General features: G+C 50.4%; 1 protein-coding gene across 2 annotated transcripts in view; it reads left to right on the top strand.

The window, feature by feature from the left end:
• Positions 1 to 7296, top strand: part of OTOA (otoancorin) — a 74105-nt gene extending 66809 nt beyond the window's left edge. The window contains exons 28-29 of one of the 2 annotated variants that reach the window (XM_060285445.1): positions 1523 to 1718; positions 6370 to 7296. In XM_060285445.1, coding sequence (XP_060141428.1) covers positions 1523 to 1718; positions 6370 to 6569 — 396 coding nt within the window. In that variant the 3' untranslated portion in view covers positions 6570 to 7296. Of the gene's footprint in view, positions 1 to 1522; positions 1719 to 4218; positions 5614 to 6369 lie in introns of those variants that run through there. The other variant, XM_030871470.2, reaches the window with a different exon arrangement.
• Positions 7297 to 13958: the final 6662 nt, after the last annotated feature.

The raw sequence follows: 13958 nt of genomic DNA, 5'->3' as shown, positions 1-13958 counted from the left end.
GAAATCTCATTTTCATGTGAAATCTCCTGATAATTAAATGTTGGCAACCACTTTGAATCCATATTTTAAAACACAGTGCAATAGGCCTAGAGATTCAATCTGGCCTGTGGGTTGCAAGCAGCAACATTGGAAAAATAGATAATTTTTATAATGCAGACTCTATATTAATGGTAGACGTAAGGTGTAAGCCAGAAGAGCATGTCCTCTGTGTGTGTGTGTGTGTGTGTGTGTGTGTGTGTGTGTGTGTGTTTGTGGTGGGGGGGAGGTGATGCTGAATTTTGCGGGGCGGGTTAGCTAGGTGGAGAGAGAGGAACAGTGTTCCAGCAGAAGGAAGTGCTGCCTTCTGGGGCTGCAGACATGGACCTCCATTCTCCAGGAGTGAAGTGTGCCAGCGCAGAGGACGCTGGAGAGGTGGGCAGGACCCAGAGTTTGAAGCGCTCGTTACCATGTTCAGGAGCTTGAGCTGTGGCCTGGAGAGGTGGCAGGGAAGGGTTCTAAGCAGGGGCATGACATGATTCCAGAGAAGCATCAACCTGGACGGGAAAGAAGAAGGTGAAGGAGAGAAGACGATGGGGTGAAGGAGCAGAACCCCCTTTCTCAGAATCTATGGGGCCCTTAGAAAATAAGCAGGATGAGTTTAGAGGCCCCTGCCATCCCATCTCATTCCACACCTACTGGAACTAGTCACCAAGTCCTCTCTAGGATGGAAGCGACTTCAGAAAACATCTTGTTCAGGGCCTTCAAAGGACTTCTGCTCTCCGCAGAATTTCCTATTTCCGGTGTCCATGGCAGACATCACTAATGGATTACTGTACTTTCCCTTCGCTGAGCCCTCACAGGACTCAGCAGCAAGGGTTAGAATCACTTAGGAGACGAGTTATCTGTGCCATCCCACATCTAGTCCAAAAGCCCAGAGAGGCTATGAAACTTGCCCAAGGTCACACAGCTGTTATGTGACAGAGCTGGGACACAGATTCAGGTCTTTGCCTTTTAGGTGTGTGTTTTCTCCTCCACATCAGTGTTTCTCAGGTGGGGGACTTGAAGCATTGGGGGTGGGGTGGAACCTTGCACTGCATTAAACAACACTGTCACCTTTTCACCTCTCCTTTACTACTGATTACTTGGGGGAGGAAGTCTCGATTTGGAGCTAAAATGTATTTAACACCTCTATAACACTTTAAATCCCCTTTTTTTTTTCTGTTTTTAAAGAGGCCTCAGGTTCAGACATCGTTGGCCAACACATAGAGCTACAATTCAACAGTGTCGTTTTATTTATTATGGCATATTTTAAATGAGTACTTCTTGCGAGTCATTCCAATTTTCCACTTTTGGAAATTTCCATTAAATTTTTTTCATTTTAAAATAAGTTTATTTTAGTAGTGAAAGAGTGATCTGGTTTTAAGTAAAAATCCTAGGGGAGCACATGGGTACGACGAAGGTGTGCGGGTGCTGGGCGGATGGCCGAGATTTGCGAAAGCCGCGGAGGGGCGCCTCTGAGGGCGCTGCCCCCTCTCCCCTGCAGGAGCTGTCCGCGGAGCAGATCGCCTTCTTGGGCCCGGAAAACGCCGCGGCCGTGACCCCAGCCCAGCGCCGGCAGCTCAGCATGTTGCAGCTGCAGAGCCTCCAGCAGGCGCTAGATGGCGCCAAGACACGCTCCTGGCTGGACGCGCCTCCGAGCGCCAGCCCCACCCGGACCCCCGCCTCTCTTTCTCCTCCAGGTGAGCCGGACAGACCCAGCCCGGTCCCCCACTCCTAATCCCTTTCCTAGTCCCTTGGTCCGTCCTGCCAGACCCGGGGCAGCGGGAAGTTTCCTAAAATTCAGGGTGGGCTCTCTGACGGTCCTTGGAGATCCTGCATTCCCAGAAAAATCCAAAGGCCCTACCGAGCACATGTAAATGATTCTCAACTCCAGAGCACTTTAAAATCACGGGGGAGCCTTTTTTAAAAAACTTATTCATTTTTGGCTGCGTTGGGTCTTCGTTGTTGCGCGCGGGCTTTCTCTAGTTGCGGCGAGCGGGGCTACTCTTTGTTGCAGTGCTCAGGCTTCTCATTGCGGTGGCTTCTCTTGTTGCGGAGCACGGGCTCTAGGCGTGCGGGCTTCAGTAGTTGTGGCACGTGGGCTCAGTAGTTGTGGCTCGCGGGCTCTACAGCGCGGGCTTCAGTAGTTGTGGCGCACAGGCTTAGTTGCTCCGCTGCCTGTGGGGTCTTCCCGGACTAGGGCTCGAACCCATGTCCCCTGCATTGGCAGGCAGATTCTTAACCACTGCGCCACCAGGGAAGCCCCACCGGGGAGCTTTTAAATACTGCCAGTCCTGTGGATCCCACCCAGAACCCACTGAATCAGAATTTCTTAGGACTTAAGTCCTGTCAGTGGTTCCTTTACTCCTCCCTCCTCACCGTCCAGTGTTAATTAATAAATTCAATTGACATATACTGGGCACCTGGTAATACTATGTGCCAAGCCTGCAGTAGGAGCAGGGAATACAGAGGTGAGTAAGGCAGGTAAGGCTCTCTCATAAATAAAGAAGATTTCAAATCTGGTAAGACCAGGGGAGGAAAGCAGCAGAAGGTGGTCGTGGTGACTAAGGTCTGAGCTGAGACAGAGGGGCTGGGGGTGTGGCTTTCCTTCCTGTCTTTCCTCCCTGCCTGTCTTACTCTCCCCCTCCCCTCACTCTCCCACTTCTCACCGCCTTTGGACTAAGCTGGTGCTGGGCTCTGGGGAGGCAACTGTGAACCAGCCAGGCGTGTCCTCTGTCCTCTCTGAACTCCCAGTCCAGCATGGGGGTGAGGGAAACTGCTGCTCCCCGGCCACCATGAGGCAGTACAAGGAGTGCTGTGAGGGGGGGACACAGGCCCCCAGGGAATGCTCCGGAGAAGCAGCTACCTAGGCTTGGGAAAGCAGGGAGCGGCCATGGAAACCTCCAGAAGACAGTGATTCCTAAGCTGCAGACCAAGAGAAGAGAAGATGGACCCAGCCAGGTGGAGAGTGTCCCAGGTAGAGGGAAGAGTGAGTGCAAAAACCCAGAGAGACAAGCTTCGTTGTCTCCAGGTCTGCCCCCGCCTCCCTTGGGGATAGCAAATTGGGGGATTCCCAATTTCTGCAGCCACAAGTGGCCAGACATAGCACCTGCAAACCAGAGCCACTTACTATCATCTTAAAGCCTTTTCATTGAAATATAATATGCATACATTTAAGTTATTTTAAAATGTTACAGTGTTTTGTGTATGTTATATAATGCACACAATAGGCAATGCACCTGGTTTAAAACACGAAAGGTCTGACAAGGTGTGCAGTGAGCTATCTCCCCCATCCCCTGTTCCTTAGTCGCCCAGTTCCCCTCCCCAGAGGCAACCACTGTCACCAGCTTGTGTATCTGTCCAGAGATACTCTATGCATATCCATAGTTTATCCCTGCACTTTTACAAAACTTGTTATACACTTTGTTCTGTGCCTGGCATCTTTCACCTGACAGTGTACCTCGGAGGTAGCTCCACATCCGTACCTAGGAGCCGTGCGATTGTTGTTTCTCTGGCTACGGCATAACTGTAGTTAACTAGATCTCTGTAGATGACAATTCAGTTGTTTCTATTTTTATATTGTTACGAGCAGTGCTGCGGCGGATGACCTTGTATACTTTGCATCTGTTCAAGTATATCTGCAGGGTAAACTCTTCCACGTGGGATTGCTGGGTCAGAGGGTTTGGGCATGTGTAATTTTGATGGATGCTCGCCAGGCAGGAGAAGCCTAGATTCCTTCCCCTTCCTTTCGCCCCACAGGCCTGAGCTGGGGCTGGCAGCTGGGTGAACCCTTCCAGTGGGCCAGGCACTTAATCTCTTGTTTCGTAAATTTGCTTCATTATCCGAATCATCTGGGAGTGATACTTAAAATTCCAAATCCCTGGGCCTGGTACCAGACTTGCCGGATCAGAGCTTGCCCCGGGGAGGATCGCAGAATTTGCGTTTTTAGCGTTCTCCCCAGGTGACTCTTATGATTAAGGCAGCTCTGGTAGTCGCTGATTCACACAGTCTCATTTAATTCGCCTTTCCGTCCCTTGCAATTTGGGGTCATTATTCCTGTTTGGGAGTTGAGCAAACCAAGGTTGGGCGAGATCTAGTGAGTGGTTCAGGGAGAGGCACAGGGAGCTGGCGTGGTGTGTCCACCCTCCGCGGGCTGCTGAGACCTCCTGTGCACTCTTGTCTTGTCTTGTTTCCTTTTAGGAGCCTGGGTCTCCCAGGGTCTTGGGCTGGGCTGCCCTCTGCTGGTCCTGATGCCCAGGCTCGTGTGGTGAGCGGCATTTGCGCATTGCCCTGGGGCCCAGGCAGCCGCCCAGGGCACGTGGAGACCGAGGGCGCTGCAGACGGTGGGAGTCCCGCACCCCGACTCAGAGCCTCAGTGGGGGCAGGGAGACCCTGGGGCCTTGGAATTGAAGAGGCGCTAAAAGGAAGAATAATTGTTGAAAATGCTCTCGCACGTTCTTAACCTGGCTCGTGTCCTCAGCGGGGAGGCATTCTCTGCCTCATTTCAGTCTCCCTAGTTTTCCAGCTTGGAGACAGAGAAGCTGGGGAGGGAGGGGTGTTTCCTGTCAAAGCATGAAGACCTTGGTACAAGTCACCGCCCTCCCTCCAGAGGGAGATGCCGGAGAGCAGTGGGTGCAGGCAAAGGCGCCGTTTTTGCCAGGGCCTGATATGGCTTCAATTCTGGCTTAGTTTCCCCTCCTTGGAGCTATGGGGTGCATTGGATTTCTCCTTCTTGGATACTTCGCAGAGCTGAAATAAATGAATCCCGCAACAGACGCCAATATTCCTGCCTGATTGCTGGGACTAATTGATGTTTTGGTGGGCATGGCATTGCTTGGAAATTAAAACAGTTAACATGGCTCAACGTTGAATCAATTTTAACATACATTTTGCAGATGCCTTCCATTTCCTTGGGAGGCGGCTGAGTGAATGGCTGTGGAATTATCGGTGAAACTTTCAAAACATTCCTTTCTTGATGGAGGTGGTGGCTCTTCTTGTTTTAAGTTGCTCTGGGCTTTGGGGATGGGTTGAAATCAGAGAAAATAAACTGTGTAAGCCAGTCGCTCCTGTGATTTTGGCATAGCAGAACAAACGCACCCTCTGGCCCAATCCTTTTGGAGGCTGGGATGGAGTTACTTCTGGAAATTCGCAGGACGCTCTTGGCCTTTGGTTCAGGAAGGGGCGCGTTGCCGCCTCCCAGGTGTCATGCCTTCTCAAATTCAGCCAACAAAGTTGTTTCGCACCACATCACTTACGTGGCAATTTAGGCATCCTGAGTACTTCTGTGCTGCCACCAGCACGTTCTGTGCCCTTTTCCTGGTCACATCCACAGTAGACGTCTCATCTGGAGACAAGAAGAGCCTGCTTGAGTGTCCAGAAACCTCTGGTGTTCCATCAGAGGTGGGTGGGGCTTAAACAGCATCATAGCTAGATGTTATAGAGGCTGGTGTGTTTTCAGATGTCACATGTGATTATTACAGAAAATTGAAAGACCGGAGTGTGGCCCTGCGGGTGTTACTTGGGGTCTGATCCGGTTTTCTTTCATCCTGGCAGGGCAGTGGCCACTAATGCTGCTTCTCTAGCACAGATCGTTTGTCTTGTTACAAACTTGAGCCCCAGTTTAGCTGGGCTGGACCAGCTGCTTGGAGAGGGACGCTGGGTGAGAACGTGTCTGCCCAGATTCCCATCGGAGGGGCCTTGGACCTCGCTCAGTATTCCCACTTTCTTCCAGCCTTGGATTATCCTGGGCAGGAACAATAACAACAATCTCGTTTGCGTCGGACTTCACGCTGCCAGTATCACGTAGTCTTTGCGTCTCACTTTCCCTTCTGATCCTTTGTTTTTGGTTTCATTCCTGGCTTGCGCCTCCCATCGTGGATGACAATAACAGGTCCTGTTTGGGAGGCTAAGTCTGCCTCTGAGGGCTTTAGCTGTGTCATTAGCTCATGTCATCAGCATCACGATCCTGCCAGGTGGATGCTGTTGGCTCCCTTTCTCCAGATGAGGGGACAGAGCCCGAGAGAGGTAAGAAACCCTTGTCTGAGGCCTCTCCAGTAGTGAGGATTTAAATCCTGACTTTTTATCTTGCCCTGTGCTGCCTCGTGGATGGGTATTCTTGAACTTCTCTAATGAGTTAGATCAGAGAGAGCTTCTGTAGATCCCATCCTCTCCTCCTCTGGCGGGAGGCCAGCTTGCCTCACAGCACATATAATTGGTGATTGCCTCAGGCAGGAAGACAAATCCAGCTTATGCCCTGCAGGACCCCTGGGGTCTGCGGTTGAAATGCTCAGTCCTCTGCACACAGGAAAGCAGCGGGTCACAGCGCAGGTGCCACTCCCGTTCACCTTTCAGTGTCAGCCGTACCGTTGGATTCCCAGCCTCCACCTTCTGCAACTTCTCCCAGCTGTTTGCAGAGATCACGGACACTGGCATGCAGGTCACAGTGTGCTGGCCATGGCTCTGATCGGTCAGGACCTGCGCTGTACTGGTTATTAAAATGTTTGAATATCTCGCAGCTGTATCCTTTTACAGAACCCCACCTTCAGGCTTGACGGGAGTGGGAGTCTTTCTGCAACTTCAGCCTACCATCCAGTGGGGCTTAGAATTAAGCTATTCTCTCTAGTCCTGGAACCCAGGGCTTCAGCCACAGCTGCTGGGATGGGCTCCACTGCCAAGGAGAGGTGGCTGTGTGTGGGTGCGTGTGCAAATGTGTGTGTGCGTGTGTGTTTACCTGGCTTTACTGAAGAAATGCTGTCATGGAAGAGACAGTAAACAACTTAATATTAAATATTCCGTATTTATTTGTCCTTAAAATTTCTTTGCCCACCCTTGCCTCCTGAGGTCCTTTAAAACATCTATATTGCCTCCCTATAAAACATGTATATAATAAACAATTAAGCCCGGCAGAATTCCAGACCACACAGTGTCTAAGCGGGACGTCTACAAAGCGCCTGTCTGGAAGCCTTCTAGAAGTGAGTGTCCTCTCTGCAAATCCATCCAGGACGTCCAGCGATTCTTGGGATTCTCAGCCACCACAGGAGGGTCATTGTACACTTCTCGACCTCCACGGCCCCAGGCACTGATGGTTTCAGAAAGGGACATAACTTGTCTGATCCTTGGAGACATCTGCAACCTACCTTGTTTGCCTTCCCTTTCATCCTGGCTTTTCATGAGCCAGAGCAGATACATGCTGATGAAATCTGGAGGGAGGGGCTGTCCTTTCCCAGGAGAACTCTGGCCCTGAGGAATTCCTTCCAGTCTCTGAGACCCTCCGGAACACTCCTGTTGGCTGCAGGGTGGGTGGGTGGGAAGACTAGACGATTGTCCTCAAATCTTCTGCTCACTCCCTCTGTTAGGACGGAATATCCAAGCCTTTGCTGTGTGGCTTTGTCATGCAATTCAATAGGTAGAGTCTGATTCCCTACCTGCTAACTTTGGGCTTTGGCCGTTGAGCAGACATGAATGACGGTCCACCAGCAGCAGTCTTAGCCGCGCTTGCGCGATTTGGCTTGACCTCTTGGCAATTACTTCCTCATGTGAGGAGACCTGTGGGTGAGGAGACATGAGGAGCAGACCCGAGCCCAACCCACAGCTTGGAGCCAAGCTGAGATCAGCAGAACCCAGGTGAGCTCAGGCAAGCCCAGGAGAGCCACAGCCAACCTGAATACTCATGTGCAAGAAATAAATATTTGTTAAGGGAAGCCATTGAGATTTGGGGGTTATTTGTTACTGCAGCCAAAGCTGACTTATACTCCATGTCATCAACATGCCTTCCTTGCGCAGTGCTGGTCCCATGCTGGGGATAGGAAGGTGATGCACTCTATCCCTTTCTTCACATTCCCATCCTTTACCGTGTGCCCATGCCCATTTGTGAAGCTCTTTGTCAAGTGCTGTGCTACCTGATACATCGTCATGGCCCCTAACTTCCACTTCTTTCCCATTTTCAAGATCAGGGGTCATAGAACTCAGGTCCCAGATGCTCAGGGGTCAGAGCTTATGCCCATAACATGGTGGTTCTGCCATGCAGCTTTCATATCTAATGACTTATTGAACTATTTCCCCTTGAGCAGTCACTGATCCAACATCATTCCCTCCAACCTACAGCTTAGCTACATTCCCTGGTACTGTCAAGACTCTAAGCTGGAGTCTCCCAGAAGAATTTTTCAGGTCAAGTAATAGCACATGGCATAGGTGCGTCGGCCCATCCTCAGGGGAGAATGCCCCAGTTGAAGAAGCCATCTGGCTCTCCCCCAGGTGTGTGTCATCTCCTCCATTCACACTGGAAGCTGGAAGCCACTTTGAAGTGACTGAGGTCAACAAGTCTGGCCTTGAGCTACCCTCCCTTGCGGATCTCTCCCATCATCTTCATCTGCTCCTTGTCATGTCAGGCCCATTGAGACCCCACTCTCCACCATGACATCTTGGGTCAGGGAACCTGAGACTGATGGGCGGGCTGGCGGGTTCCCATTAGTGTCCAGTCAGCTCCAGGACCTCTCACACCAGGAAGGATTTGGGATTGGAGGAATGGGCATGAAAACTCACCAGCATTTAGCCCCTGTGGGCAGAAACCTTGACTGTCTTGTTCACTGCCATATTCCTCCTGTTCAGCCGTCCCCAGTAGGCTGGGTCATGGTTGGTGTTCATGACATATTTGTTGAATATGTAAATGTTTCATTTTCCTCCTCACACCAAACTGAACTCAGTAGGACCTTTGATCAGGCAAATATTGGGAAACTTCAGCTCCAGGGGAGCTGGGGAGATATGATAAGAATATACTCATTTAACAAAAACTTACTGAGAACGCACTTTTTGCCAGCCCCCGTGCTGGGCACGACAGACGCAGAGTACACACGAGCCGGTTCTCGTGCAGCTCACGTTCTGCCGGGAGCTGGGAGAGGCGCATAATAAACACACACGCACGAATCAGATAGTGATAAATACTGTGGAGAGAAGTAAATCTGGAGGAAGAATTGGGAACTCCGGGTGGTGGTGGGAGTGGGAGTAGAGAACAAACTTTAGGTAGAAACCAGGTGGTCAGGGGAAACCTCATGGAGAAGATGGTGACAGAGCAAAGACTTGAAGGAGGTGTGGGCAGCGTGCATACGCCTACACCTATGCCTATACTTACGTCTACATCTACATCTACATCAACATCTATATCTTTATACAGACAGGATAGCAAGGATGAGCAAGTGCAAAGTCCCAGAGGCAGGACTGAAGCTCCAGGAGTCTGAGCACCAGCAAGGTGACACAGGGGTGGGGTGGGGGAGAGGCAGGAGATGAGGTTGGAGAGGTCATGGGCCAGATCAGGCAGGGCCTCGCAGGCATCACAGGGCTTTGCCTTGTGGCTTTGAATGAAACGAACGTGGCAGGAGGTGGGACCCCACGGGTCTTTCCCCTCTTCCCATGACACCAGGGCCACTTTGAAAAAGTGTCTCTTGCTCCCAGAATTCCTCTGGGTTCCGTCTCGCATCCACGTATTGTTGGGCTTCCCTTGGTTTCCATCCTGCCGCTTCCTCGAAAAGGGGTCTTTGTACCAGTTCAGTTTGGTGAACGTTATCTTAGAAGATTTAACTTAGGGTTTTGTTTCCAGGCCCCTCCCTGTACCCCAGACATGGGGGGAGAACTTACCCTCACCTCCATGCTGCTGATTCCTGATGGCATCTCCTCCGCACACAGCTGGGTGAGCAGTCAGCCTAGCAGGAGCCCCTCCACGTCACCTGTAGGTGGTGTATCTGGAACCTCTTGACTTATATCCCTGCTGAGAGCTGGGAAAGGGTCTGGATTCAGGCCTAGCTGGATCCAGGAGCTCCAACGACATCCCCAGGAGTTGGCTTCCCTCTTGCTATCTTTTGACTCTGACTTTAGATTTGGCTTCTTTCCTAGGCAGGCTCTACTTTCATGGTGGCCACCATCAGCTTTAGACTCATAGCCTAATACTCTAGCATCATTGAGAGAGAGAGAGAACTTGGTCCTTCCTGGTCATGTCAGCAAAAGTCCCTGGATTCACTTTGATTGGGCCTGCTTGGGGCCGGTGACATCACTGAACTGACCACTGTCTCTGGGATGGTGGAGTATACCAGTTGGCTGAGGCTAGGTTAGGAGATTACCCCAAACCCTACCCCAAATCACACTGACTGAATAGAAAAGGGCTGATTCCAGAAGAGTTCAGTTACCAAACTGTGTAGACAGAATTCTAAGCTGGCCCCAAACTCCCTGGTGTGCACGGCCCATGTAACCTCTTCCCCCCAAGGGCAGGCAGAACCTGTGCATGTGAGGGGCTGTCACTCCCATGACTGGGTTACTAGTCAGTTGACTTTGAGTTAATCAAAAGGGCAATTGTCTGGGTGTGCCTGACTTGATCAGGTGCCCCCTTAAAAGGAGCCGGGACCTTCCTGATGACAGAACTGTTCAGAATGGGACAGCCTACGGGGGGACCACATGGCAAGGACCCAGGGTGGACTTTAGGAGGAGAGGGAGGTCCCTGGCTGATGGCCAGCAAGAAAACAGAGACCTCGGCCATACAATCAGAAGGAATTGAAGTCTGCAAACAACCAGCCATCCTGGAGGAGGACCCCAGCCCCGGATGAGACCCCGGCTCCAGTGACACCATGATCTCAGCCCAGTGAGATTCTGAGCAGAGAACCCAGTTGAGCCAAGCTGAGCCTTCTGACCTACAGAACTGTGAGATAATAAATGTGCGTTATTTAAGCTGCTACGTTTCTGTCCATTTGTTCTGCAGCAATAGAAAACTAAGACACAGAATAAGGGGAAACAAATGCAGGGGAGGCGTGACTGAGGTGTACACGGAGCTGAGAGCTGGGTGGCCATTTTTGGTTGAAATAGACTCGCTCTGGAATTTAAGCTTAGCCTGGAAACCTGTCCACAAGCATGAGCACCCCCTGCCGCCTCCCTCCACCCCGGCAAAGTTTCCTTGGGTGGGCATCCTACTCCTTTTCTGTCTCTCCCTCTAGGATCTTTTGCTTCTTGGCAGGAGGGAGGCCTGGTAATGTTTATGTATCTTTTGCATTTGTCATTTATAGTGACTTAGCATCAGTTCCTCCTTCCCCACAATACTGTGAATTTCCTTTGGGAACATTCCTCTGGGACTTCTGCTCACGTGGATTAGGTGGGATCAATGCCACCTTCAGCTCCAGTGCTGGGCTCTGATTCACTGAAACCAGTCAGCATTTCTCATTCCCCAGTCCGCAGTGATTGATCAGGGAGCCAGGGCTGGGATTTTTATTCAACTGTTGGGCGAGAGAGAGAGAGAGAGAGAGAGAGAGAGAGAGAGAGAGAGAGAGATTCTCTTTCCTTCTGAACTTGAACTGTTCAGCCATCTTGAAATTGTGAGAAGTTGTATGAAGGAATGGAATTAAGAAATGGAATGAGAAGAATGGAGTTAAGGGATGATGTGAGAAAACCCAGGTTCTGGTAATAGTTTTCGGAGCCTGGATCAAACCATACCTGCAGATCTGCCTGTGGATCATTTGTGAACAAAATTGGGTTGGGTTTTCTGATGCTTACACCTGGTTGGAATGGCTTCTCTTGCCTTCCTTTTTCGTAATTTTTGGGTGTCTGCAGATTGTTTTTTATGGTGGGTACATCTGATCACAAAGTGTCATTTTCCCTATAACAAATAGTTTATGGATATCTTGGCTTCCCAGGGCCCCTAACAACACTGTTTTTGCCTGAAATTGGCTCAGATGCACTTGAGTGTCTGATGGGTTACAGGGACCCTGGTTTTAAAAACTATCTTTACATAGATGATGAAATAGCCATTTAATGGTCAAGGTTTTAGCCTTGAGCCCTAGGCTTATTGTGGAGATGACACTCATCGGAGGTGGGCCTTCCTAGTTGGGAATTTGGCCTCAGGTAGCTTAGTCATATCCGGCTGACTCCAAGTACTTAAGTTCGGATCTGTTTGTCCAATAGGGTGGTGCCTCATGTGCTCCCACGGCAGCCAATACCATCTCCTGCTTTTTTCCCTCCTGACTTAGCATCATGCAGGGCGCGAATTCTGGGGTGCAGGGCAGGGGGCTTTAGTTCTCCTGTGCGGCCTGGGTCTGCTGGCACAGCAGCCTGCTCTTAGCAAGGCCGATTTTCTAACTGGCAGCCAGCAGCATCTTGTCGTGTGACCTCTGGTAAAGGCCTCCCTGGTCTTTGCACAGAAGGGGCGGGGGGCTTTTCTCTTTGTTGTGTATAGTTCATGACTGTTCCCATAGTCAAACACCCATACCAGTCTTGTCAAGTACTTGGCTAAAGCAATGAAAGAAAGGAGCTTATATGCAAGAATGCTGCCTGGATCTCTGTGAATACAATGTTATGGTTCTTCACTTCCCACCCTCCCCAAGGACTGACACTCTTACAGCATCCCGAGGCAGGCTCAAAAACCTGTATTACACTTCCCAGTAAAGCCTCTAGTCCTGGGCAGTCGTAGCTTTATTTTAAAAGCTATTTTGTTTCTCCATGCCGGTTGGAATGGCAGCTTTGGAGAGCTTACCCATGTCTGCTCTTTCCTAGGAGAATTGCTTTGACTTCTGTACTTTTTAGAAGCGCAGATCAAGCTGCCAGGTGTTTTGTTTATGTTTGGATATTTTCCTGTGTGGACCTCCAGATCCACTCGCCACCCCTATCGTTGCCTCTAGCTTGCATCTGGGATTGGGCAGTGGGACCAAGCAGGAGACTGGAGGGTCCTGACTCCCTTTCTGCCAGCCTGAGGGTCGCGTCCTCCGTGAAGGCCACAGTTCCTTTGGGCGGCTCTTTCTGACAGCTACAATGCTCTCTGGGTTCCAGAAGCCTCTCTATCCCTTTCTCTTTTAGCCTGGGGGTAAGGGCTTGCCACTGCTGACAATTCCAGGGTAATTCGCATTCCTTATTTTCTCTTAACCCTGCCTGTACCTCTGCAATACTCTTTTCATTAAACTCTCTTCAAATACCTCATTTGAGTGTGCCATTCTTTTCCTGCCAGGACCAGACTGATCCATTTAGAACATCCAGTGCCAAAGAATGCAAAGGGAGTCCCAAAGAAGTTTCTCCAATGTCCCTCTGATTTGGCGTGGTTGTCCTCCTCCAGCATGGATGAGTCAGGTCAATTAATGCTGCCCTGTTTTATCTGATGAAGTTTGTTATTGATGTCATGAAGATGCATTCCTTTCAATTCTGGCTCAGGAATAGCTAGCTGGGCACTGCACCTGTAGTTAATGACCCTGGATACAATTCTCAAATTAATCTGGGGTCAGCTGAATCTATCCAGCCTGTGAGGAGCCCCCCAGTTTCTTTTATTTTGGTTAAAAAATTTTTTTAAAACATCTTTATTGGAGTATAATTGCTTTACAACGGTGTGTTAGTTTCTGCTTTATAACAACATGAACCGGCTATAGGAGCCCCCCAGTTTCATGACCAAGGAAAAACCAAAGCCCCACCTGGGTTTCTGTGAATTCCTGGTGAATCGCTGCCTCTGGGATCCTCCTAACTGTATGCTATTTCTGCACCTCATTGCCCCAGGTGTGAATCATCTCAAATAATAACCCATTCACACGAAAGTGCTCGTGGGTAAATGTGGTGGGCAGCTTCTAGGGTGGCCCCCAATGACCCCTGCCGCCTGGTGTTCATACCCTTGTGTAACACCCTTCCCTGAGTGTGGACTGGGTCCAGTGACTTGTTTTTAATCAGTAGAATGTAGCCAGATGTTGTCCCTGAGATAAAGTTACAAAAGACTGGGACTTCCTTCTTTCTGAGGCGCTGTGTCTTTGCTCACTCTGCTACATCCAGCCGCCATGTTGTAAGTGGCCCTAGGGAGACGCCCCGCGGCAAGGATCTGAGGGCAGACTCTGCCAGCAGCTCATGAGAAGCTGCCTTCAGCCAACGACGTGTTCCCCAGCGTAGCCTTAAGATGAAACCTGGCTGACACCTTTATTGCAACGTGTGAGAGACCCTGA

The sequence above is a fragment of the Globicephala melas genome, chromosome 15, assembly GCF_963455315.2.
Source record: "Globicephala melas chromosome 15, mGloMel1.2, whole genome shotgun sequence".
NCBI lineage: Eukaryota > Metazoa > Chordata > Mammalia > Artiodactyla > Delphinidae > Globicephala > Globicephala melas.
This window is presented reverse-complemented; position numbering and strand designations above follow the sequence as displayed.